The sequence below is a fragment of the Branchiostoma lanceolatum genome, chromosome 12 (genome assembly GCF_035083965.1).
Source record: "Branchiostoma lanceolatum isolate klBraLanc5 chromosome 12, klBraLanc5.hap2, whole genome shotgun sequence".
NCBI lineage: Eukaryota > Metazoa > Chordata > Leptocardii > Amphioxiformes > Branchiostomatidae > Branchiostoma > Branchiostoma lanceolatum.
Window position 1 is genome coordinate 1616241 of NC_089733.1, and position 26210 is coordinate 1642450.

At 41.3% G+C, this 26210-nt stretch overlaps 2 protein-coding genes across 2 annotated transcripts in view; both read right to left on the bottom strand.

Annotated features, from left to right (window-relative positions):
* LOC136446542 (unconventional myosin-Ia-like) overlaps positions 1-10273 on the bottom strand; it is a 113850-nt gene extending 103577 nt beyond the window's left edge. The window contains exon 1 of the mRNA XM_066444948.1: positions 10107-10273. The gene's annotated coding sequence lies outside the window, so the exon portion shown is untranslated. The remainder of the gene's footprint in view (positions 1-10106) is intronic.
* Positions 10274-21779: 11506 nt separating this feature from the next.
* Positions 21780-22842, bottom strand: LOC136446393 (uncharacterized). Its single transcript, XM_066444744.1, has 2 exons — positions 22837-22842; positions 21780-22373 (listed from the first exon to the last, which is right to left on the bottom strand). The coding sequence occupies exons 1-2, from the start codon at positions 22840-22842 to the stop codon at positions 21780-21782; spliced, it is 600 nt and encodes a 199-aa protein (XP_066300841.1).
* Positions 22843-26210: the final 3368 nt, after the last annotated feature.

Genomic DNA, 26210 nt, shown 5'->3' on the forward strand with positions numbered 1-26210 from the left:
AGAGTCTATGATGAAATACGTACAAACTTTCCTCGTCAATTATGCAAATTACATTCTGATTTGCATTATTAGTACGATCGTATTATGTAAATCGTCATTTAAGCTATCTACCTAGCAAAAGCTATTGCCATCCTACCCGCATATATACTGTGTATCTCTGTTGTAAATGTATCTGACCTTTACCTCTTCCCTCATGACCTCAATGAAAAGCGGCCTGCGTGTCGATTTGAGCTTATCATGAATAAACAATGGTTCAAACAAACAAACAAATACCAAACATCAATACAATCCATCCAAGCCTTCGCGAGTTATGCTACTTATCTACACACACACACACACACACACACACACACACACACACACACACACACACACACACACACACACACACACACACACACACACACACACACACACACACACACACAAACGCTACTGAAAAGACATTGTTATCTCCATGAAAAATATAGTTTTCGGTGTGTCTGTGTGTGTGTCTGTGTGTGTGTCTGTGTTTCCACACTACTGTAGTCAGCATAACTCAAGAACCTCTTGATGGATTACGATGATATTTGGCATGTGTGCGGGTGTTGTGGAGCCGAAAGTCAAGGTCGATTTTGGGCCCCCTGGTATGTGACCTTGGTACTGCAGCAGAACTTCTGTTTTTCTATCTTTCGACCTGGATGTACTATAGTCTTCATTTTTGGGTGGCAGATAGCTTATGATGTAATAAAAAAGTGGTATAGGTTTGGGCCCCCTAGCAGCTTTCTCTGGAACTGCAACTGAGTGCAAGGGCATCATTGTGAAAATATTCTAAGGAGAATAACTGAACAAAGGAACGACAGATTTCCATGATATTAAGTACTAGTATGCAGGTAGCTTAGACAGAGATGTACTCAATGAAGTGCAAATTATGCTAATTGGGACTTAATATGCATAACTAATGAGGAAAATCTATATTCGCCGTGTTTTCCATTATAAGACTCAAATACATGTTACATATGTTGTTTATGGTGAGCAGTGGTAGAAATCCTTTTTTCCAGTGTTCTGCAATATTGCAGAATGTCAAAAATATTTCCTGCAATTTGAAAATATTTTCTGTAAATATACAAGCCTCCATTCTACAACTTTCTCAACCTAATAATGCCTATTCTTTATTCTCTCACTCTATCTTTAATTTGCAAGCAAAGTGTGAAACAGGAAAAAGCATACATGTGTGTGAAAAATTGAAAACCATTGAATCCCTATCCTGATTTTTTCACTCTTCAAAATTGCAGATTGTTTCATTTTTCTTCTGCAATCTTGAAAATCTTTCTGCAAATTGCAGACTGCAGATGGGTATTTCGAACTCTGGTGAGTGAGCATCAACAGATACCAATTATGCAAATAAATTCCTAATTCATCCAAGTGGTAAATGATAGGACTGTCAATATTGCGACATGTGTAAGTTAGTTAAAGGTGTTCATGACCAAGCATATATTATGTAAATGTTTACTTCATTTGCATAAACAGAATAGTTCATGGAGATATGAGGTCTCCGAACTCTTGTTTCATTCAGTTTCTAAATTTTGAGAAATATATTTATATTTCTACTTCCACTCTTGTCAACAAACTAGTATGTTATGTATAATATTGTATGACTTAATGATTGTCAAAATCAGCAGCTTTCACTGCTGCTGTCAATCAACAAATATTACATTACTAATTGTTTTGTACTAATAAGCTTCAATTTTCATACATGCATCATTGCACACTGTCCTGTCAGTTTGATACATATAATCTTTTAATGGTGTCATTGGTAAAAGTATGACAATAGAAATATAGCAATGCATAGTAAAATATAGAATGATTGATACAAAACAAGATAAGCTGGAACAACAAATTTAAAGTGCTTGCCTTCTTCACTGTAAAAGTCAGATTACTACAGATTGACATGTACATGTACATATCTAAAAAATATACAACCAGATAGAGTTCAGTTTAATGTATTAAAGTTGGCACATTTTGTGAGAATAATAAGAAAATCAGGATTGTCCGGAATTTCACCTTATTTCACCGGCACCATTTTCTGGACACACAAATAGTGTTGCAGGTGGAGAACTAACTAGTCTCAACTGTGACATTGGGCCAACTCAAATAGCATTTGAGAATATTATGTAATGCTGACATCTGCCTTTGGTCCTAAAATATATATGAAAGACTTTGAATTACAACGTGCCACATGATCTGGTACTTCTAGCAAAGAAAATAATGATGAACCCCAGAACAACTGAGTACACATAGATAGCCTTACAAACTCCACAGCTTCAGTAGTGGCATAGAAAGTAGCACACATTACCTGGAAACGACTTTGGCATTCGGAAGTCCATAGCTCCCCAATAGAATGTAAACTCAATACTTGTGGCCACTAAATACTCTGACGTCTAGACATGGGCCAGCGCTTTCTATTTACGGATGCGACTGGTTTTAGGGAACCAATGGTATGCCAGCCATTTTGCAAGTACACGGGAGGATCTGCCTCTGTCATTATTGGTGTTTGAACAATTCCCGGATGGTCAACAATATTCTGGTGTGTTTGTGGATCTGCACATAAAACATTCTTACTTTCTCTTAGAACTCAGGCTCTCTAATTCTTGGGAAAGAATAATTCTTCACATACAAGACTCTAAAATCTCAAGATTTTGCCTAAACGATTTATACACACCCCTTACACGTATAAAGACAATAAGAGGTCTTCTCTTTATCGCCTTGCGGAAAATGTGAAAAGAAGATTTGCACCACATTTGATGTGCATGTATACAATCTATGTAGTTGTGATTGCTGCAACTGCAAGGGATATCTACATGTTGTTGAGGTTGGTAAAAAAGCACCTAAAAATTTGATCCCCAGTATCTTTTGAAGTTACCGGTAATGTAGTTATAAAATGTAAATCAGACAAACCCCAGCCAAAAAAAGCTCATTTCTATGTATTGTTATCAAATGTCACAGTACAGAGTGTAGCTTTTGCAACATTTGTATTTAAGGTTCAACACATTTACATGCATCTTTGCCAGTTTCTACTTACAATGTTAACTTACATACAAGTTAATTCAAACATGTGTATCAATTGAAAAGTTACCAAATTAAAGCCATACACAAGACCAAAGGAGAGTGTTCTAGTTCCGCTAATAATATTTTTCCGAATCCAAACGTAATTGTATTGGCAACTTGACCTTGAACCTGGACTAGGCAGCAGTTGCATTATACAGCATCAATATTCTGATGTTTGTAGTGTTTGTGTGAATACTTCTTCATCAATTTCCATCCTTGGTCAAAAATTGATCTGAAACTTCAGCAATTATCCCATATAGGAACCATGATGCATCACACCCCATGGGTCTTCATGAAGGGGCACCACTCAATTCCTGGATTCTTAAGGGTTGGGGTTTTGTGCGCTTGAGAAATTTGCGTGTGAAAAAAAAGATTCATGAATACGATGATGAAGGTTAGACATCCAGGTGGTAAGATACGGCAAAAATAGTTACTCAAGCAACTGGATAAAATTTCGAAACAGTCAGACGTTTCAGACAGCATCCGCTATCTTTCGTCAGTGACTGGTGAGATTCATGAAATATGTCAGAAAATGTGCACTACAAAATTCTTACGCAGAAAAATGGTATCCCATGACATAATTTACATCTCCCTCTCCCTCTCCCTCCCCCTCCCCCTCCACCGATTGTACATAATGTATGTATGTATGTATGTATGAATGAATAGAAAACATGCAATAACCTGAAGGTTAACCTCCTTGGTGTTCCCAAGTTTACTAACGCTTAAGTGGTGAGTGGAAGAATTGCAGTCTTTAATTTATGGCTATTTATTTACAGTTACACCTCGCAAAATACCGGCCTTCGCGCAACGGGATCGTGGGAGCTAAATCCCTTTATGTCTTAAGCCATCATAAACCTTCCTTAGATCGTGAAATAACTGAACCTTTGTGTTCACTAACTGACTGTATATAATTTTGCATAGTAGTTTTCAAATTGTATGTAAGATATATGCCAATTTTTGTAACAAGAAAATATTTTAGCACACATATGTCATGGGTTCAGGTCTGGAGTTATAAGTCCGGACCTGAACCCCTGGATCTGAATCCGGACCTGAACCTGAACACGGGTTTAGGTACACACCAATAAACATGGGCGCAACGAATTTCGGTCCCCCGAAAGTGCGAAATGAAACGTTCCATTTCGTTCCATTTCGCACTTTCGGTGGACCCACGAATTTGGGCAAGATGGGCCAAAATCCACTGATTGTTGCCTTGTGCGTTTGTTTAATCTGGGCTCAATGTCTTGGCGCCGACAAAAATGAGTAGAAGCCGTACATGGTAGATAGCTTGTGCTGTAAGCTATAATAAGAAGTGCTGTTGGTGCTGGGCCCCCTAGCAGCTTGCTCTGGAACTGCAGACGACAAAGACAGACGTTGCAGACGGAACACGAGTTGTGACCTACATGTATGAGGTCATCGGGCGAAACCAACTAAACAGTGGCAACATGTTGGCTACATTTGCCCTGAAAAATACCTTTGTCCACAAAGCTTGTCAAATTCACATCCCTACTCTCACCTCTCAAATAAACGTACCGATACGTTTATTTTTTTTCGCCTCAAAATCCGCCCGGTACTTTCTAATTTTAGACGGTACGTTTATTTTTTTTTCAGAATCATGATCAGGGCATTGGGATAAAATGTTGATGTAGTACTCAAAATGCCCGGCACAAGCACAATTTGCTTGTCGCAACTCATTTCTAACTCCTGGTAGCGCCGTGTGCAACCTAGATTTTGAGCTTGAGAACTCTATTTTGCGACTATTTGTAGAAAAAATTGGGCCGAGGAAGCTCGAGCGCTAACTCACAGTCACCGGTACCACACAGGCACACACGCGCGCGCTATCACTCTCATAGAATACGTCAAATTTTCAATTGAATCTCGGAAATCGCCGTCCAACCAAATAAAACAATGAGTTACCGATACTTTTTCATTCTTTTGTACCCATCGTAAACTTGTTTTGATGTGTCTGAAACGCAAAAATCAGTTCGAAAATACGGCAGCGCTCGGCGAGGGTACGAGTAAACAAACAAGATGGCGACTGTTTCTGTCCAAACCCCGCTAAATCTCGCGATACCGCGCGAGAGAATGACAACGCCACCTAGCTACATTGGTAAACATTGCAGTTTAATAATTCCAGGATCGTATTCCAGCGAATATTTCAATTATTTCTACTGGCAAAATTAAGTTATTGTTTTGCTGTTTTTGCTGCATTGTGAATTTTCTAAGCTGAAAATTTTTTTTTTTTTTTTTTTCAATTTTCTTTTTAAAATTTTTATCTCCATGAAAAAAGGCTTTTTCATGGAGATACTGTTTTGCTTGCGTTTGGTGTTTGTGTGTATGTATGTGTCACCGGACGCTTAAAGTCACCATAACTGTAGAACCTGTACATGGATTGTAATGATTTTTGGTATGTGGGTGGGTGTTAGGAGGAGGAAGGTCAAGGTCGATTTTGGGCCCCCTGGCATGTGTGACTGGAACTGCAATGGCGTATTTGTTAAAATCTTCAATGTAGAAGAACTGAAGAGTGGATCGACAGATTGTCATGTTCTTTGGTACACAGGTAGGCTAGACCAAGTTGTACACACTTAAGTGCAAACTATGCAAATGAGACCGAATTTGCATAGGTAAGGAGGTAAATTGTTTGCATGGGTGTCGTCGGATGCTTAAAGTCAGCATAACTGTAGAACGTGTAGATGGATTGTAATGATATTTGGTATGTGGGTATGCGCTGGGAGGAGAATGGTCAAGGCCGATTTTGGGCCCCCTGGTTTGTGTCCCTGGAACTGCAATGGCCTATTTGTAAAAATGTTCTAAAGGGGTATAACTGAAGAGAGGAACAACAGATTTTCATGTTATTTGGTACGCAGGTAGGTTGGACAGAGATGTACACACTGAAGTGCAAATCATGCGAAGTTAGTGTGTTTGCGTGTGTGTGCGCGTGTGTGTATGTTTGTGTCACCGTGTGTGTATGTATGTGTCACCGGACGCTTAAAATCAGCATAACTGAAGAACGTGTGGATGGATTGAAATGATATTTGGTATGTGGGTAGGTGCTGGGAGGAGAAACGTCAAGGTCGATTTTGGGCCCCCTGGTATGTGTCATTGGAACTGCAATGGCGTATTTGTAAAAATATTCAAAGGAGAATAACTGAAGATAGGAGCGATAGATTTTCATGATATTTGGTACGCAGGTGGGTTGGACAGAGATGTACAAACTGAAGTGGTAATTATGCAAATTCGGACTGAATTTGCATAAATAATGAGAAATATCTACTCTATTGTGGGCTTTGAGGTCGCACCATCTGTTGGTCTCTTATCTAGGTCAACTATTCCCAAGGTCCCAACAGCTGGTGGTCAAACCACAAATGGGAACACTACCAAACCTGTATGTGGATACCCTTTGGCACATAAAATAAAACAACCAGCGGCAAAAACAAACAACTGGGGCAAATAAAACACATCATATATAAAAATAAATTTCATGGAGATTTTGGGTCTTCGGACTCTTGTTATTCTTTTTAAACTTGCATTATTCAGAGTTTTTGTGTCAACAACTGACAATATACTACTAGTACTAGTACTATTATTTGCCGGACAACTAATAAGTTCCTGTGTTTTACCGTCCTCCTACTCAAGGTTTAAGCTGTTTCATTCTTTGTTTCGCATGCTGAGAGAAATAGAGAAAACCATGACGTATATCAGTTTCCAGATCCCAGCACTAGGAATTCTGGGAAGTGTGAAATTGGTGAATTTAAAACCTTTTTTGGGAGTTTTAAGCTTAAAAATTGAAATAAGATGATAAAAAATGGAAATAAGTATCCTATTTGTCATTCTACAATTCAAAACCTTGTTCTTTCAATTTTCTTAGGTATTTCACACGCAAAAAAGTTTGAAATTTGCACATGAAAGAATCTGCTTGAGAAAAGGTGAAACTAAGATAATAGAATGAAGAAAAGCCTAAAGTAGTTACATTTTACAATACAAAACCTTAGGTAAGTTAACCATGTATTTCTGAAAAATCTATTAAGTGATTTTCAAATGTTGAGATTTCAACTCAAGCCCAAAAAAGTTAAACTATTCCCAAGAGACATATTCCCAAGGGACCTAGAAATAAGGAGATTTCAAGCTACAAATTCAGGCGACAGATGGAGAATCGTATCACAGGGTCACATTTTTCTGTTTAATAATTTTGTACTGCACATTTTCTGACAAATTTTTTTTTTTTCAAACGCCAATTTTTCACACTCAAGTTTTCAGGTGCAAATGTTTCGCACGCAGAAAACCAGTTCCCATTATAGATGGTTAATTTCTGTATCTGTATAGCCGGTATAACCGCCCTTCGGCGTAACACACCAGCTTCGCAGGCACGCAACGCATTTATTTTTTCATATGTGAATAATTTTTACAATTTGGTTGATTTTGTATTCATAAAGATGTTGTCTATTACAAATAACAGGTCCTCCTTTGCAGGCTTCCCGGACGGTGCCGGCGTTTATTTATGGGTGGAGCACTGATTCGCAATTTTTAACTTATCCGGACCGCATCTGCTTGGGGCACCGTATCTGCTTGGGGCCCATAATCGCCGCTATGGGAAGCCTGCTTTAAGTCGGTTTTTATAAAGGCAGTGGTGATAAAGAAAGTCTTTCAAAAGGCCAAGTAATGTAGCCGCGAGAAGTAATTCACAGTATCGGTAGAAGTACTTCACACTACTGCGAGAAGCAATTCAAATGTTACGTTGCACAAAGCCTGTGTGAAGCGATGCGTGCTTCCTGGCAAATGATAATACAGTAGAATGTGAATGTAGGAAGTTTCTAGGACGCAGATTCAGCTCTGCCATTAAAGAATGTGACAGATGATCATATCAGCACCGCACCGCCAAAAGCGACTGCTATGTCCGTCCACGCGTCTGTAGCCCTTGCCGAGTCGCTGTGCGGTTTCCGACTAGATCTGAGAACTGTGACTAGTAGTATGTGAATATAGCGCTGCCGCGAACCTAAAACCTCCGACAACACCCCATGTCATCCTTAACGCGAAATCAAATCCCTGCGAACTTAGATACATTCACAAAAATAAGACAGTGTACAGGTAGAGTCCATTCCAAGTCACCGCGAGGGTTGTTATTGTCATAATTTAGAACTATTTTCAAGTTATTGTTATTGTTTGTGTAAGAGATTTGATACTTTTGAAATATTTTGAATGTGATTTCAACTTTATAAATATTTCTTAAGTTTTCTACAACTTAACTGTCTTAAGAAATATTCATGATGTAGAATATGATATTTACAATGGTTTCTAAATAATGGTAACAGCATTCTACCATTATTTACAATTATTTACAATTTCTTACCATTTTCTACCATTATTTGCAACATCTCTATAAATAGGTCAGAGGGCTGGGAAGAAAGTAATTCACACATCCTTACGAAGTTTAGGGAAGAATGCTTTCCACAAAGGACCCAACAGTGTCCTGCAGTGAAGTCTAAAGATGTACAAAGGCAGACAAAAGGGCCAGATTAGCACCTACTTTTATGGGGGCAATCACCATTCTACCATTGTTAACCATTTTCTACCATTTTCTGTTAATATTTCTAAAAGTTAAATAATCACATAGATGTTTAGAAATTATTACAAATAAAGAGGTTTTTGTGCAGTTACTTTCAAAATATTTCTAAATTATCTAATCAAATTCAAATAAATTCATATTTTTGTATTTGATCTTTTAGAAAAATTTAGAACTATTGTCAGTCAGATATTCTTTTATAAGAAATTTTTCAAAATGATTACAAATATTATTATAAAACCCTCGCGGTGACTCGGAATGGACTCTAGACTGTAGAGACCAATCTTTATTGTCTGCCAAAACGCAATACCGCCTTTGGCAGGCGTGCATCTCTTTATGGTGACGACACGCCCCGTGACCCGCCCAGGACCTCCCATACACATCGCTATCAACGTGATTGTCAATGGAGACCACCTTCTATTGTTAGTGAAAGCAATTTTAGACATATTGGCGGTATTGTGCCTCTACATAGGCATTTATCGGCTCATTTGTACCGCGTTTGCCGATTTTTAGCGCACCTTTTTAGTTAACTTGTCGAGGATTTTTGAAAAATTTTGGTGCAGTTATCCGCCATTGGTTACAATGCCCCGTGCAGATATGCGGAGTTACTAACAATGCAGTGAATGGGAACCGGTTTGGGATTTTGGGGATTCGGTGCAGTTAAATGGAATGTGCGTTTATCCGAGGTGCAGTTAAGTGGCTTCTATTGTATGTTTTTAGAAGTTTGACACTTTTGCTAGTGCGCGGGAGAGCCTTTGGCTGAAAATGGAGGCCGGCCTGTAGTATTCTCTCTTCTTGATGCTTGGACGACCGTGGCCTGAATGCCAGCATCAGTTATATAGGGAGCTGGCCGTTATCGGTTATATAACTGTGTTACTTTATATGTTCAAGACTATCACTATGTTACCGACTTTTTGTTCGTCACCTCCAAACCTCATATAGAATTGCCAACTTTGACGCCTTAGTTCAGCGGCTAGGTTTTTGAGTCCTGCATAATGCATTGGGAAGCTTCAGAATGTAGCGTATAGTGCAGAGAGGCGTCCTGAATTAAACGTAATACTTAGCCGCCCCTCCAAATTTAGCGTAGAGCGTTTCCTAGCCCCCCCACCCCTACCCCAATTTTTTGAGGGTAGCGAGTGTAGGAGCCCCGGTAGAAATTAGGATGGCACCCAGGCTACATTTAGGAGGTCTGTGACGCGACGTTATCTGTTCAACATTCAAAACTTGATAACCTGATTCCAATCTTACGATAGAAAAGTTGTAGTGCACTACATTCTAAAAGCAGAATACATGTAACGTTACGTCTATCACTACAGACTGAGATAGTTCGTGCAGACGAGCCGAGCAGTGCGCCTGACTGGTTTTGCATTGTTCGCATTTTTCACACCCTTTTTTCATGCATCAAAGATCTCACCTGCGTACATACAAAGTCTCTCCGGTAAAAGTTGTTAAACGTACAAACCTTAAGCCGACCTTGCGAGGTTAGCATAAGCAGACATCTGAGAGTTGTTGTGCGGTTGTTATCGGTCGGAAAAGTGGGAAATGTTGGTGATTTGGGGGGAAAGTTTGGTCCGAACACGGAAATAGGTGTGCCCCGTGGGCGCCATGTTGTATCTGACGTCACGGAGGGCAAAGGTCGTTACTTTATTTAACGTTATATGTAACGTAACATGGCCAATTAACGTCCGATTTATTCAAAACGTATTTATCTAAAAACAGCGCGGACAGAGCCAAATTTCAAACCCATGGGCAGAAATATCAGCTTTTCTAAAAAGAAAATGCATGGTCTGTAAGATTTTCTCCGCCTGTTTAACGCCGTGCGAGCATGTATTTAAAATCAGGGATACCTGAAAAACAGGCTTCACAGCCTGAGTTGTATTTCCCCTGTATAAATAAAATGAAATGAAATGAATTTATACTGAGGTAACGTTATATGATGAAGAATTGTGCTAAGGTAGCCCATTATCGTCCACTTCTGAATCTTTTCCCTTCTAGCGCTATGCTTGAAGAGCATAGACCAGAAAAAAATGCACAGTAACTGTCCAAAGTAGTCTGCAGACAAATGATAGTAAAATCACTATTGTTGCTTTATCCTTAGTGACTCATGAGGCGGAGACCGTAGATGCTGCTATAACCTTGTATTCTAGTCTTGGGTTAGTAGTGTACATTGACGTGTGCTCAGCTCCAGTTCGGGTAGAGAAGAGATCGTATTACAGTCAAACCTGCCTAGGCGACCACCTTTTCAACGCGACCACCTGGCCATGGCGACCGCTTTTTCTCGGTCCCGAAAATTTTCCCCATAGGCACAAGCATTAAGCTGCCTGCCCAAGGCGACCACCTGTCCAACGCGACCGCGACCGCCACGAATTGGGACCGCACAGAGCACAATTCCTGCCCATGGCGGCCACCTAATTTTCAAGCGTGCGGTGACATCGGATCATTTTGCTGTCGGATTTCACGGAAATGTTTTCAAGACTTTGAAGGACAAAAATAAGGACAAAAATATATGGAATAGCAATGTTATAGCATAGATTCCTCGATGAAGTGTTTCGATAAAACGTTCCCCCTATAAAAATTGTAAAAAGACAAATGTTTGTGCCAGTGTTGTTGTGCCTATCGTAATCTTATAGTTTACTGCGAACTCCGGTCGGTTTAAACTCAATTTTCAAAACGAATACGTAGTGCATGGCGTCAAAAAGTCAGATTTCACAGAAATTACTATCTGTTTTTGCATTTTCAACAAAAATGTCACTGTGTCTTACTAAATTCCACCGAAAAATGACTTCGCGGCGGGCAAAACATCCGGCGAGAAATGTTGTTCCTTGGTCCCGACGCCATCTTGGATTTTGCGCGGCTCGGACTTGGCGTACCGCTAACCTTTCTGAAACACGATGCTTTTGTGTATGAACATTTGTGAATACTCTAGTTATTGATGAAAATTGATATTCTTTTTTTTCTTTTTATTTCCATGAATCTCACAAACCTTTATTGGACGCTGTGCGTTCTGCTGCACTGACTTACCTTTCCATGCGGTCGCACAGAGCTTGGTGGCGCGACGAAATCACACCGTTAACGCGTTCCGTTTTCATCTTTAGTCGTCAGATCGAAAACTTTTTTGACCCTTTTATCCAGCGGTCGGCGCCCAAAAAAAGGCTGGGGCCAGCAGGCGTTATCTCGGGATTTGTCTCAGGCCTTAAAACTTCGATGATGTGTGTGTGTGTAACGTGTGAATTCGGGAGGGCGCTGCGAGATTATCAAGGCAACCATTGTTTTGTAGTCAAAATTATGACGAAAATTTTTACACGATGTAGCGGTATACAATTATAACAACGATAACGGAAAATAAAATTTTTGTAGGATATTTCTGTCAATGAGAATTGAACCTGGTGGGGGTCATGCTGTCTAAATTCACATAATTTTCCATCCGTTTTACTGTATTTGAAACCTCGACCTGGAAACATGTGAGTGGAATCCTCTTCATGGCGACCACCTGTCCATCGCGACCGTTTTTGCCCGGTCCGCCGGGTGGTCGCCTTGGGCAGGTTTGACTGTACTTCAAGCTGTGTTTCTTAGAGCACTCCTTATTCCATATTCATGGTGGGCTATTCTAAGTCACATAAATGGAGGGGGTGCTAACAGCTATCTTACTTCTTGTAACATCCCCTTTCTTTTATAAAAGATGTTAGTTATGTTTCGCCAACGAAACATATTGTTTTTGTCAGGTTTCTTCTCCTTCTCCTTCTCCTTCTCCTTCTCCTTCTCCTTCTCCTTCTCCTTCTCCTTCTCCTTCTCTTTCTCCTTCTCCTTCTTCTCCTGTCAAATCTTCAAATCGCTTCTTCTCGGTCGTCCGTCGACCAAATAAGCTGAAATTTGGTATGCAGGTAGAGTACGTGTATACCCCCAGACCCTTTAAAAAAAATTTTCATATAAGTTTTTCAAATGATTTTATGGAGGTTTTTTGGTCATTTTCAGACAAAAGTCGCACATGATGGCCTCCAGTGCCGTGGTGTTGAAACCTGAGGACCTGAAATTTGGTTTAGTTGTGCATTGGATATTTACCCAAAGGACCCCATTATTTTTTTTGGCATACACTACTTCAAAATGATTTATTTTGCAATTTTTTGATGCAATTTTTGGTTATTTTCTGTCAGGGCCAGCAAGAACTAGGTCATACTGTAACATAAGCCCTTCTACACTTCCCCTGTCTCAGCCCTGTCTGGGACTTAAAACCAAGCAGATGTCAGGGGGTACCTCTACTAATGGTCTTACAGAAAGTTATATGTACCTTATGTTACATGGTACGGATGTTATATTTGAGATGTAGGTACCTATAGGAAAGGTGACTACACCTGACAATTACTTATGCTAATGAGGACCTAATTCGCATAATGTATGCATAAAGTTGTATGTCCCTTACCGTTAATGCTGCGGATGTCATCTTTGAGATGTAGGTACCTTTAGGAAAGGCGAACACACCTGGCCATAAATTATGCTAATGAGGACCTAATTTGCATAATAGATGCATGAAGTTGTCTGTCCCTTACCGTAAAAGCTGCGGATGTCATCTTTGAGATGTAGGTACCTTTAGGAAAGGCGAACACACCAGGCCATAAATTATGCTAATGAGGACCTAATTTGCATAATGGATGCATGAAGTTGTCTGTCCCTTACCGTAAAAGCTGCGGATGTCATCTTTGAGATGTAGGTACCTTTAGGAAAGGCGAACACACCTGGCCATGAATTATGCTAATGAGGACCTCATTTGCATGATTTATGCGTAAACTTGTAATTCCCTTACCGGAAAAGCTGCAGATGTCAGATTTGACATGTACGTACCGTTAGCAAAGATGATCACACCTGGCCATGAATTATGCTAATGAGGACCTCATTTGCATGATTTATGCAGAAACTTGTATTTCCCTTACCGTACAAGCTGCAGATGTCATATTTGAGATGTAGGTAGCTTTACGAAAGGTGCACACGCCTGGCCATGACATATCCTAATGAGGACCTCACTTGCATAATTTATGCATGATGTTGTATTCCCCTTACTGTAAAAGCTGTGGATGTCATCTTCAACATGTAGGTACATGTAGGAAAGGTGAAAGCACCTGGACATAACTTATGCTCATGAGGACCTCATTTGCATAAATTATGCAGAAACTTGGATTTGCCCAGGAGTTATTTTGGGACAGCCCACTTCTTGCATGAGGAGTATGGGCGAAACATCCTGAATTTGCTCTTAAAGCAAATGACGGCCAGTCTAGTTTCTTTTATCTTTATCTAGCATGCATTAGCACAAAACTTCTGTCATGCATTATCAACTAAAATTCTAGCAGTGTCCATCATCCGTGTTCATTGTCCATTTTCACAGTCCATGATCATAGTCCGTTTCACAGGTTCATCTTGTCTGGTGGTTTGACAGCTCTGCCTGATCGTGTTATGTATGGCGTTGCAGACGTTGTCGCTGTCGTTGGCTCTGCAGTCGACGCTGGCGTTGTCGCTGTCGTTGGCTCTTCCTCTGTTGAGGGTGTTGTTGGAGCTTCTGCCGTCTCTCGAATGTGTTTTCGGTTTCTCCTGTACTTGGCCCCGTCAACTTCTACTTCGTAGGATTTCGGCGAAACATGTTGCACGCATGTGCCGTACTTCCACTCTGCTGTCTTCTGATTTGGTGTTGTTTCAACACGCACTGGTTGACCTGGGTGTAGTGGTGGAAGGTTTCTTGTTCCTCTGTCGAAGTACACTTTTGACCTGGCCTTTCTCTTTGTAATGCTACTGGGTACATTATGTACCACTTCTGGTTTCAGCGCTTGCTTGGTGATTGGGACTTGTGTTCTGGTCCTTCTTGACATAAGTCGCTGTGCAGGAGTGCTATCTTCTCCTTGCGTTGGTATGTTTCTCCAACCTAAGATTGCTAACCAGGAATCTTGTCGGTCTGCCTCTGCTTTCTTTAGCAGGGTTTTTGCAATTTTCACCGCTGACTCAGCTTTTCCGTTCGACTGGCTGTGGTAGGGCGATGTTGTTATATGTTTGAATTCCCATGACTTCGCAAATCTTTTGAATTCTTCTGATGCGAACTGTGGTCCATTGTCTGTGACCACTTCCATCGGTACACCATGTCTGCTAAAGTTCTCCTTGGTCTTCTGAATGACCTTCTTTGCGGTGGTGTTCTGTTGGAGTTCATCTATCTCCCAAAAGTCGGAGTAATGATCCACTGTCACTAGATAGTGTCGGTCTCCGAATGTCCTAAGATCCATTGATACCCGGCTCCACGGTGTGGTTGGTACTGGGTGTGATAGGAGTGGCTCTCTTTGCTGTTTTGGTTTGTAGGTGTTGCATATGTCGCAACGTTTGACCGTCTCTCTGATTTGGTTGCTCATGCCAGGCCAGAAGAGGCTTTCTCTTGCTCTTCTTATGCATGTCTCCATGCCTTGATGGCTTGAATGAGTCTTTCTCACCATCTCTTCTCTCAGGCTGGATGGGATCACGATCGCTGCTCCCTTGTAGATGATGTCTTCATCCACGGTGAGTTGATCTCTGAAGTTGAAGTAGTCTCGGACCTCTTTCTTCACTTGGGTCCGGTACTCGGGCCATCCTGACTGGATTAACTTCTTCAACTCTTGCATGTTTCCATCATGCTTGGCGTGTCGACGTATTTCTTCAATCGTCATGTCTGACACATTGAGATATTCCCCTGGCTTCACTTCTTGGATTTCCTGATCTTCGAGTCGTGCCGCTCTTATCTGGAGTATGTCGTACTCGTCTCTGGGCTCTGGACTCTGTGTCTTCGGGTAGGCTCTTGATAGCGTGTCAGCTATATGCATGTCGGTGCCTTTCGATTTCCTGTACTTGACATTCAGGTTGTATTTCTGCAATCGCAGAAGCATTCTTTGCAGCCTCTTCGGCGCATCGAGGAGAGGCTTCTTGTGGATCACTTCCAGCGGTTTGTGATCACTTTGTACATTAACCACATCTCTGCCATGTATGTATTGATTAAACTTCTGTGAAGCAAAGACGATGGCTAGGCACTCCTTCTCAATTTGTGCATAATTCTGCTCAGTTCTGCTTAGAGATCTCGACGCATAGGCCACCGGACGGCCTTCCTGCAGGAGCGCCGCTCCGAGACCCTTTTCGCTTGCGTCGCACTGAATGGTGACCTCCTTCTCGATGTCGTAATACTGTAACATTGGCTGTGACGTGAGGAGCCTCTTCACGTCCTCCATCGCTGCTGTATGCTGCGGCAGCCATGCCCAGACAGCATCCTTGTCTGTCAACCTTTGTAATGGCTCGCACACATCGGACAAGTGTGGCATGAACTTCGCAAGGTAATTGGTCATGCCCAGAAACCGCTGAACTGCCCTCACGTCCTCTGGTTGGGGCATGTCTTGGATTGCCTTTACCTTCTCTGGGTCTGGGCGTAGTCCCTGTGCAGTAAGGAGCTGTCCCATATAAGGCACTTCTTTTAGCTTGAGTCGCAGCTTCTTCTTGTTCAGCTTCAGGTTTCTCTCTCTTGCTATTGCGAGTAGCTTGTGCAGATTCTCGTCGTGGTCTTGGGTGGCTTCTTCTTCTGTGTCTCCACACCCAAACACGAGAATGTCGTCTGCGATGACGTCAACACCTTGGAGTCCCTCTAGCACTTCGTGTTGTCGCCTCTGATATTCCTCAGGGGCTGTACAAATCCCAAAGGGCATTCGTAGCCATCTGAATCTCCCGAACGGAGTCCAGAACGTGGTAAGGTAACTGCTTTCTTCGTCCAGCTTCACTTGCCAGAAGCCGTCTTTTGCGTCTAACACCGAGAATACTTTAGCTTTGGCCAATCTCGGTAAGACTTCGTCGATGTTGGGTATCTGATACTTTGGCCTTTTCAGCGCCTTATTCAGATCTTTCGGATCCAGGCATATTCTCATCTTTGTTTTTTTTCTTTTTTTTTCAAAGCTTTATTCAAAATACTCAAAATACAATACATACAAAAAATACAGATTTAACAGTTCACAGTTCACAAATTGGACAGTACATGCTTGCATGTTCTATTGTTTCTGTTGTTTACCAGATTGAAAAGTAAATTGACTTCTGATTTAAAAATGCTGAATATGTCTATTGGTATGTACTTGTCACTGTTTCTGTTATTGCACCAGTTTCTAAATATGACTTTCTTTGCAATGCATATAAGTAAATTGATTGTTACATATATTTCAGATGTGTTATAGGGGTGGTTTGTTTTATATCCCAGTACAATTTCTATCAGGCTTACTTCTATAGTACACTTAAAACATATATATATCACATTACAAAAGTTTTTCCAGAATGTTGTGAGACATTTACACGTTAAGAAAAGATGCTTGTAATCCTCAACACAGTTACATATATTACATTTGCTCGACATATTTTTCCAAACACACAAAAGTTTTCCACAAGGTAGTATTTCGTGTAGTATTTTATAATTAGTTTGTGACATATGTGTTCCCAATGTGGGATTTATCTGGTTCTGCCATATGTTTTTCCAGTTGAACTTACACTCAAAAAACATTTCCCATTTCTTTTCCACATATGGTGACATAAATTTTTGTTGAACAACATTTTGATATAAATCAGAGGTTTTAGTAGTGTCTACAGTTTTCACCTTTTTCGCAGAAAGCACATACAAAGTGGGCAATGCTTCACTTTTCTTACTGGATACATTACAAGTCCCACATTTCCACTGTCCAGGTATAGCTTGTTTTAAAGTCAGGAGCTCACAAGCCCAGTTTCGCTTTATTTTCAACTTCTGAAAACAGGTCTTATCTGCTAGAAGTTTACCATTATGCAGTATGTCTTTTATATATATAAAACCAGATTTAATCCAATGGGGGTAAAACAAGGGTTTACCTTGTGATAATACATGTCTATTCCCCCAGATAACCTGGTTTTGAATGTTCTCTGTTGTATGTGGCTTTGTACAAACAGCATTTGCATTTTGCCAAGCAGCAATGATCTGTTTGTAAAAGATAGGTAACTCACTCAAGTGCTTTTCTTCAATCCAATTCATTTCAAAAACTAGATTCACACTTCCCATTACTGCTGAGAGAAAGTGAGAAGGTATATGTCTCCAAGAGCCACTACCATTACATATTCGTTTGGCCCATGAGGCAAGTAGGGCATCCTTTACACTGTATATATCCAGCATTCGAAGCCCACCTTGGTCGTAATTTCCAACCAATTTTTTTCTTTTTATTTTATCTCCTTTTCCACTCCACACAAAGTTGAAAAAAGCAGTGTCTAATTCTTTCAATATAGACAAGGGTGCTGGCATTACATTCATGATATATGTTACTTTAGCCGCTGCTAATGATTTTACAATGGTAATTTTTCCAAAAAGTGTAAGATTTCTTTGTCGCCAGGTGTTAAGTATTGTCTTTATCTGTTTCACTTTGTCTTCCCAGTTTAATTTTATTAAACTCTTACTACAATGACCAAAGTACACACCCAGTGATTTTATTGGTGTTAACGGCCATGTAATTCCCCCTATGTCCTTCTTTTTTGTCTTCCATGTGCCTATCCACAATCCTTTTGTCTTGGCTTTATTTAGAATGGGTCCAGCAACACTTGAGAATGACCTAAGACATCTAAGTGCTTCATGTAGTGATTCCTCTGTTGATAAGAATACTGTAGTGTCGTCAGCTACTTGGCAGAGTTTTATCTCTTCTTCATTCACTTTTATACCCTTAATGTTACTATTGGTTTGCATACTATAAAATAAGATTTCTGCCACAAATAAAAAAAGCAAGGCACTTAAGGGGCATCCTTGTCTTATACCTCTCTGAATTTGAAAGCTAGCTGTTTTCCACCCGTTGTTAATAACTGAAGCTAGGCAGTCAGTGTAGATAATTTTGACCCATTGTATAAAGTTGGGGCCAAAATTGAACTTCTCTAAGACCTTAAACATAAAGTTATGTTCCACACAATCGAAAGCTTTTTCGAAATCTAAAAATAACACCATTCCTTGTAGATTTTTAGTGTCACAGAAATCAATTATATCTTGTATTAATCTAACGTTTTGTCCTATAAATCTCCCTTTAATGTAGGCACATTGATCCTTGTTAATTAGGTTTTCTAGATGGGGTTTAATCCTATTAGCCAAGATAAAGGCTAGGATTTTATAATCAGTATTTAATAGGCTTATCGGTCTCCAATTGGTAAGTGTTTCTGGGTCTCCATTTTTAAATATTAGTCTTAGCATGGCTTTTCTGAAAGACTGTGGCAACTTGCCTTCATTGAGTGCCCAGCAGATAACAGAGTGCACTAAACTTCCTATTGAAGGCCAAAAGAGCTTATAAAATTCAGGTGGTAATCCATCACATCCAGGGGTTTTACCTAGTTTCATACCTAATACAGCTTCTTCACAATCCTGCAATGTAATTGGTTTGTCACACCTTTCTTTTTCTTCATCAGATAGTGTTTTCTGAATATTGACTGAAGTGAGATAGTTCTCAATTTTATCATCAGGTACATTTTTGGAGGAGTATAGCGTTTGATAAAAACTTCTACATTCCTTTAGTATTTCTACCTGGTCGTGTATTTTCCCATTTTCTAATGAGGTTATACAGTTTTGACTTTGTTTTTTGTTTTCTAAATTTAGGAAGTACTTTGTAGGCTTTTCTCCTTCTGTAATGTATTTTGTCTTTGCTCTTATCTGCTGTCCTTTTGCCTTTTCCTGAATAATACTTTCTAACTGTGTTTTAACATTCTCATATTCAGTCAGGGTTTGGGGATTTAAGTCAGTATCTAACTTTTGTTCTAATCTTTTTAGTCTATTTTCTAGTTCCTTTTCTAGTTTGTTTCTCTCTTTATTTTTATGCTTGGACCAGCTTATAGATAGTTCTTTTATCTTCATTTTACATATTTCCCATATCATGTCAGGTGTATAATGTTTCAGTTCTTCTTTTGTATCATCAATGACCTTTTCTATTTCTTGCTTATATCCTGGATCCGTTAAAAGGTTAACATTTAGTTTCCAGAATCCATTTCCTCTTGGTGCTTCTCTGCTGTGCAAATTAATAAACACAGCACTATGGTCGCTACATATGCTAGCATAATGGTCAGCCTCAAAAACATCTGCAACCAGAGTGCTTGAGACAAACCAGTAGTCAAGTCTACATGCTATAAGAGGTGTTTTTTGTCTCCATGTGAAACTTTTATCCATCGGGTGTAGATGGCGAAAAATGTCTATAAGATCAAAATGGGAGCAAAGGTCTCTCAAGGATTCATTTTTTCCATGGTTTAGAGAAGAGCCACCACTTTTGTCTAGATTTTTATCAAATATGGAGTTAAAATCACCTCCGACCAACATTGAGTAGCAATTCCAGTCGTGTAACCATTCTTGAGTATTTTGGAAGAAAACAGTTCTTTCCTTTTGCCCATTTGGTGCATATATACATAGTAGAGTGTACTTCTCATTATACAGTTTGAAGTTAACAACAATTTTTCTTCCTTCAGTGTCTGTTTTTTGCTCAAGGATTTCCATAGGTAGGTTATTATCAAAGAGAATGCTTACACCTCTACTATGGTTTGTTCCAAATGAGTGAATGGTTTTACCTGTCCATTGCTTATCAATAGTATGTTTCATATCATTTGTCAGATAAGTCTCCTGTAATAGATAAATGTCAGCCTTTTTCTTTTTTAACCAAGACATAATCTTGAGTCTTTTAGTATATGATCTGATTCCTCTACAATTAAAGGAAATCAGTTTAATGTTTTTACATGTATTCATGGTGATTTAAACATTTGTGGAGTTTTGAAATGGAAACCTCTGACAACATGATATATTATTTACACAGTTCATGTAGTTTTTTTCTTTGACTTACTTCCTTTTGCATTTTGCTTTCCTTTTGCTTTTCTCTGTTCTTTTAACCACAGTTCAATTGATGGTTGTGTTGAGTCCCGTTGTCCATCTCCATGTACATCAGGGGTATTATTCTCAGAGTCATTGTTCCCTTTGTCTTCTCCGGTGTGTTTCTGGCTGTTTACGTTGCTATGAGTCCTACTTCTTGTGGAGTATGCACGTCCCTTGGGTTGTCTGGTTCCTGTCCTTCCCTCAGGGTTGTCCAGGATCGGCTCTCCATTCGTCTCTTCTACGTCAGAGGCCTCGTCTCCTGTGTCACTCTCCTGTCCCGGCTTCATCCCAGCTTCTGCATTACTGTTGTTGCTTGTGTGGTTGGTGAGGGTCTCATCAGGTACACTGGTGATGGTGACTTCTTGATCTTCTAGTACGCATGCTGGATCACCTTTCTTGTGCCCAGGTTTCTTACACTGGTGGCAGATGACCTCGTTTTCACACGTACTTCTATGGTGCCCTTCCTGCAGGCAGTTACTGCATTTTTGTGCTCTGGACCGACTGGCCTCCTTCTGCTCTCTGTGGTAGAACTCGGCTACAAAAGCTCCCACAGATATCTTGGGAGGGAGCGGTGTGCTGGGCTTTTCAATATACATGAATCTTCTGCCAGTCAAAAAACGTGTAAGTTTGCCCTCTTTGTTTCGAGCTCTTTCGTCTATCACTCGGCTCATCATCTTATAGCCTCTTGCGCTTAGAGTCTTACTGATTTCTTCATTGTCGTACGACAGCGGCACGTTACTTACGATCACTCTTGTTGTTGTAGCCCCCGGTCTTACGACGAACGGGTTTTTCTGTAGTAGTGAAGCTTCTTGCCCCCGGAGTGTGATTGCTCCTGCTTGTATCAGAGCTAGGCGGTCTAGGTTGGTACGAGGGTACAGGCGCCAGTGGGTTTTACCTCTACCTTGAGGTTGTGCCCCAAGGATTGTGACCGGTCCCGAGACATCCTCAGCCGCAAGGCAGATCTCTAGGCATCCCGGTAATTCGTCTCCCGTGCTGATGCAGATGTCCGAAACTTGCACGAACAGTGGTTCGACCCTCTCTGCCTGGTCATGCTTGTTCGAGTGGGAGGGGGGCCCCCGCGCCGCCATCTTGGACAGTGACTGCCTCGCCGTCTTCACTATCCGCGGATTTTGCGCTGGTTCTGGTTTCTCTAGCAGCACTGTCTTGAGTCTCGTTTGTTCACCGAGCACTCTAAGTCCGTCTACCTCCTTGTTTGCTCGTAAAAACAACTTGAAGATGTCGCAGAAAGTACTAAATATCAGGAGCTCAAGGGAAGTCCTTGATTCTCATCTTTGTTGCCTTCTTGACTACCACCATGCTTGAGATCCAATCTGTGGGTTTCGTCACCCTGGCGATTACCTTCTTCTTCTCCAATTCTTCTATTTTCTCTTTCAGCTCTGCTTTCAATGGTACAGGTACGCGTCGTGGTAGGTGCTGCACTGGTTTGACACTTTCGTCGATTTCAATATGATACTCTCCAGCGAGGCATCCTAGTCCTTCAAAGACGTCTGAATATTGCTCCACAATCTGTTCTGTTGTGAGGCCTTTGACTTGCATCTGGTTGACTGTATTCAGTGTTATCAGCTTCAACCTTGTGCATGTGTCTGCTGACAGCAGAGGCATCTGCTGTCCTTCGACTATCTGGAATTCCAATTCCAATTCCAATTCTCGATATTCTGCTCTCAGTTTGGCTTGGCCAATCGGTTTGAGGGTCGTCCCGTCATAAAGCTTCAGTCTGGCTCTGCTGGGTTTTATCAGTCTTCCGATCCTCTTGAAGTCACTTACGCTCATCACGTTGCATGTTGCACCCGTATCTAGTTGACAGCGCAGTGTCTTCTCTTTCTGGTTTCCTTCCTTCAACTTCAGATCCACGTACCATTACTGGTCACTTTGCCCACTGTGTAGACTTCTTCATCTTCAGATTCTTGTTCTCTGATCATGTGCACCTTAGCCTTTGTTTTGCATACACGGGCGAAATGGTTCAAACTCTTGCACTTCGCACGCTGCTTATTGTAGGCCGGACATTTCGTCTTGTCCTTGATGTGTGAACCTCCGCAATATCCACACTTTGTCTGTGTCTTCCCGGGGTTTGGCTTGTACCTTTCCCTGGCTTTGCCTGGCGTATAGGCACCTCTGCGGGCATAGTGGACTGCGTCTCCGTCGCTATTTCATAGCTATTCCAGTCTTCTTTGAAGGTTTCCCAATTCTCTGCCACATCCCCTGTCAGTTCTAATGGTCGCGGGACGGATAGAAAGCCCTTTTCTGCCATTATTCTAGTTCAAAAGGTCTGTTCTGTGTGTCAAAGCTCTGGTCTGTGACCTACCGCCATCTTTGTTGTTATCCTGTCACTTCATTAGCTGTTAACAAGACTCTGATGGATGCTTTGTACTAGCACCTTTGACCTAGGGTCTACCTTGTTAGGGAATTACTCCTGTCAACCTCAAGACTGTGGGCCTCTTGTGTTCTTCAGTTACACTGACTGTCCGAAATCTAGGACGCTTTTATCTAGGGAGATCCAACTGAGACACTCTGGAATTTTGTCTGGAATCTTGTCTGGCTTCTCATGAAAATTCTAAAGAATATACTCCATGCAGTTCGCCAAACTTCAGTTTCCCTAGAAAGACTTCAAAGTAAGATACGACTTACAGTTGCATCTTCTGTTCAACTTGAAGACTTGTTCTTCTGGACTTCCTCTGTCCGTGTTCCAGTCGAAGGCTTCTTTTTTCCTTCTTCTTCCTCTTGTCAGAACTTGTGGTTCGTATTCACCTCGTCAGGACTCTTGTGAGGTTAAACTTCTTGACACCATGTTGCTTTATCCTTAGTGACTCATGAGGCGGAGACCGTAGATGCTGCTATAACCTTGTATTCTAGTCTTGGGTTAGTAGTGTACATTGACGTGTGCTCAGCTCCAGTTCGGGTAGAGAAGAGATCGTATTACTTCAAGCTGTGTTTCTTAGAGCACTCCTTATTCCATATTCATGGTGGGCTATTCTAAGTCACATAAATGGAGGGGGTGCTAACAGCTATCTTACTTCTTGTAACAACTATGTCTGTCCGGCCACTTGCTTCACTCGATGGAAAAAAACAATGTTTATCTGTAAATTTCCCCCACATGCGCGGCACGTGGCGTTCACGTGGTAAACGCATGGCCATTTATTTTGCTGTGCGAAAATTAAAGAGATGGCTAAGGATCACACTTATGATGTTCTTTATTGCTCATGAGAACAGGCTTTAGCATAATATACCGCGACATGTGGACTTGAGCCAAACCGGACGTAAATAGGTTCTACACGTAAATAGGCCATGTTACGTTATATATGATCATATATACAAGATACAAGATACAAGATAACTTTATCGCAGATATATATATACATGTATACACACACATATATACAGACATATATATATATATATATATACCGTTATATATGTAACAAGATGTAACAAGATGTAACATGTGTGCTAGTTTAGCAACATTAACATATAGACTAACACGCATGCCTAAGAGTAAGACCTCAAGAGACTACCTGGCAGACTAAGAGAGCGTCTGTCCAGCTTAGGAATAAACCATCAGAAAGTGCATACTGGAGTGGTGTTATTCATTGGAACCCTACCAAGAGGTAGAAGAACAGTCCACGACGAGACAGGACGTGTTACATGGTGTCAAGAAGTTTAACCTCACAAGAGTCCTGACGAGGTGAATACGAACCACAAGTTCTGACAAGAGGAAGAAGAAGGAAAAAAGAAGCCTTCGACTGGAACACGGACAGAGGAAGTCCAGAAGAACAAGTCTTCAAGTTGAACAGAAGATGCAACTGTAAGTCGTATCTTACTTTGAAGTCTTTCTAGAGAAACTGAAGTTTGGCGAACTGCATGGAGTATATTCTTTAGAATTTTCATGAGAAGCCAGACAAGATTCCAGACAAAATTCCAGAGTGTCTCAGTTGGATCTCCCTAGACAAAAGCGTCCTAGATTTCGGACAGTCAGTGTAACTGAAGAACACAAGAGGCCCACAGTCTTGAGGTTGACAGGAGCAATTCCCTAACAAGGTAGACCCTAGGTCAAAGGTGCTAGGACAAAGCATCCGTCAGTGTCTTGTTAACAGCTAATGAAGTGACAGGATAACAACAAAGATGGCGGTAGGTCACAGACCAGAGCTTTGACACACAGAACAGACCTTTTGAACTAGAATGATGGCAGAAAAGGGCTTTCTACCCGTCCCGCGACCATTAGAACTGACAGGGGATGTGGCAGAGAATTGGGAAACCTTCAAAGAAGACTGGAATAGCTATGAAATAGCGACGGAGACAAGCAAGAAAACAGCCGTGATCAGGTCAGCAACCTTGAAGACGGTGATGGGCAGAGACTGCCTAGATATTTTGAAGAATCTGGACATACCACCAGACCCTGATGATGCAGATGCAAACCCTCTAGAAGACCCTGCAAAGATAATCACTGCGCTTGACAAACACTTCAAGCCATTGAGAAACACAGTCTATGAGCGATACAAGTTTAACAAATGCGATCAGGCCGCAGGTGAGAAGATAGAGGCTTACGTAGCCCGACTGCGGAAGCTGATATCCACTTGTGACTATGGAGACTTAAAAGACCAGATGCTTAGAGACAGAATAGTCCTCGGGATCCGGGACAGCAAGGTCAGAATGAAACTGCTCAAACAGAGAAACCTCACCCTTCAAGCAGCCATAGATGACTGCAAGACAAGTGAGACCACGAATCAACACATGAAGGCAATACAGAACAGTACTGAGACTGATCATGACACAGTCCACTATGCCCGCAGAGGTGCCTACAAGCCAGGCAAAGCCAGGGCAAAGAAACAAGCAGTTCCACAGACGTGGAAGACGTCCTCCGCCGGAAGCTGCAGTTATTGTGCCAAGAAACACCCTCCGGGAAGAGATGCATGCCCTGCCTATGGGAAAGAATGCTCGGCGTGTGGGAAACCAAACCACTTTGCAAGAGCATGCAAAAGTGCAGACCAGAAGCAGCCCAGAAGAATGGGAAAGGCACCAGGACAGTACAAGAAGAGGACAGCTGTACATGCAGTGGAAGATGAAGACCACAGAGACTTCTTGATGACGATCAATGATGAGAGGCCAAGTCCAGAGAATGCGTATGCGTATGGAGTGAATGCAAACTCATACGCCAAACAGGTGTATGCCACAATGAAGGTCGAGGGAAAGAGTGTGAGATTCCAGCTAGACCTTGGCGCCACCTGCAACGTCATGCCGAGGAAAGTGTTGAAGAAGCACAACATTTCCTACCAAGTGGACAACAATCAAAGAACACTGACCATGTACAATGATACATCAATCAAGTCAGATGGTGAAACCATGCTGAAGATGATCAACCCAAGAACAAAGAAGAAGTATTGTGCAAAATTCGTGGTAGTAGATGGCGACAGTACACCACTATTAAGTAGCAGATCCATCCAGCAAATGGGCATCGTGACGGTGCACTACAACAAAATACAAGTGGTACAGTCCAACGGAAGCAGGTTGGACAAGCCTATAACGCGAGAGGGCCTGATCGAGGAATACAAGGATGTATTCACCGGCCTTGGATGTCTACCAGGTGAATGCCACCTAGAAGTCGATGAGAGCATCAAGCCTAGGATTCATCCCCCAAGACGAGTACCAGTGTCCATAAAGGAGCAACTCAAGAGAGCACTGGAC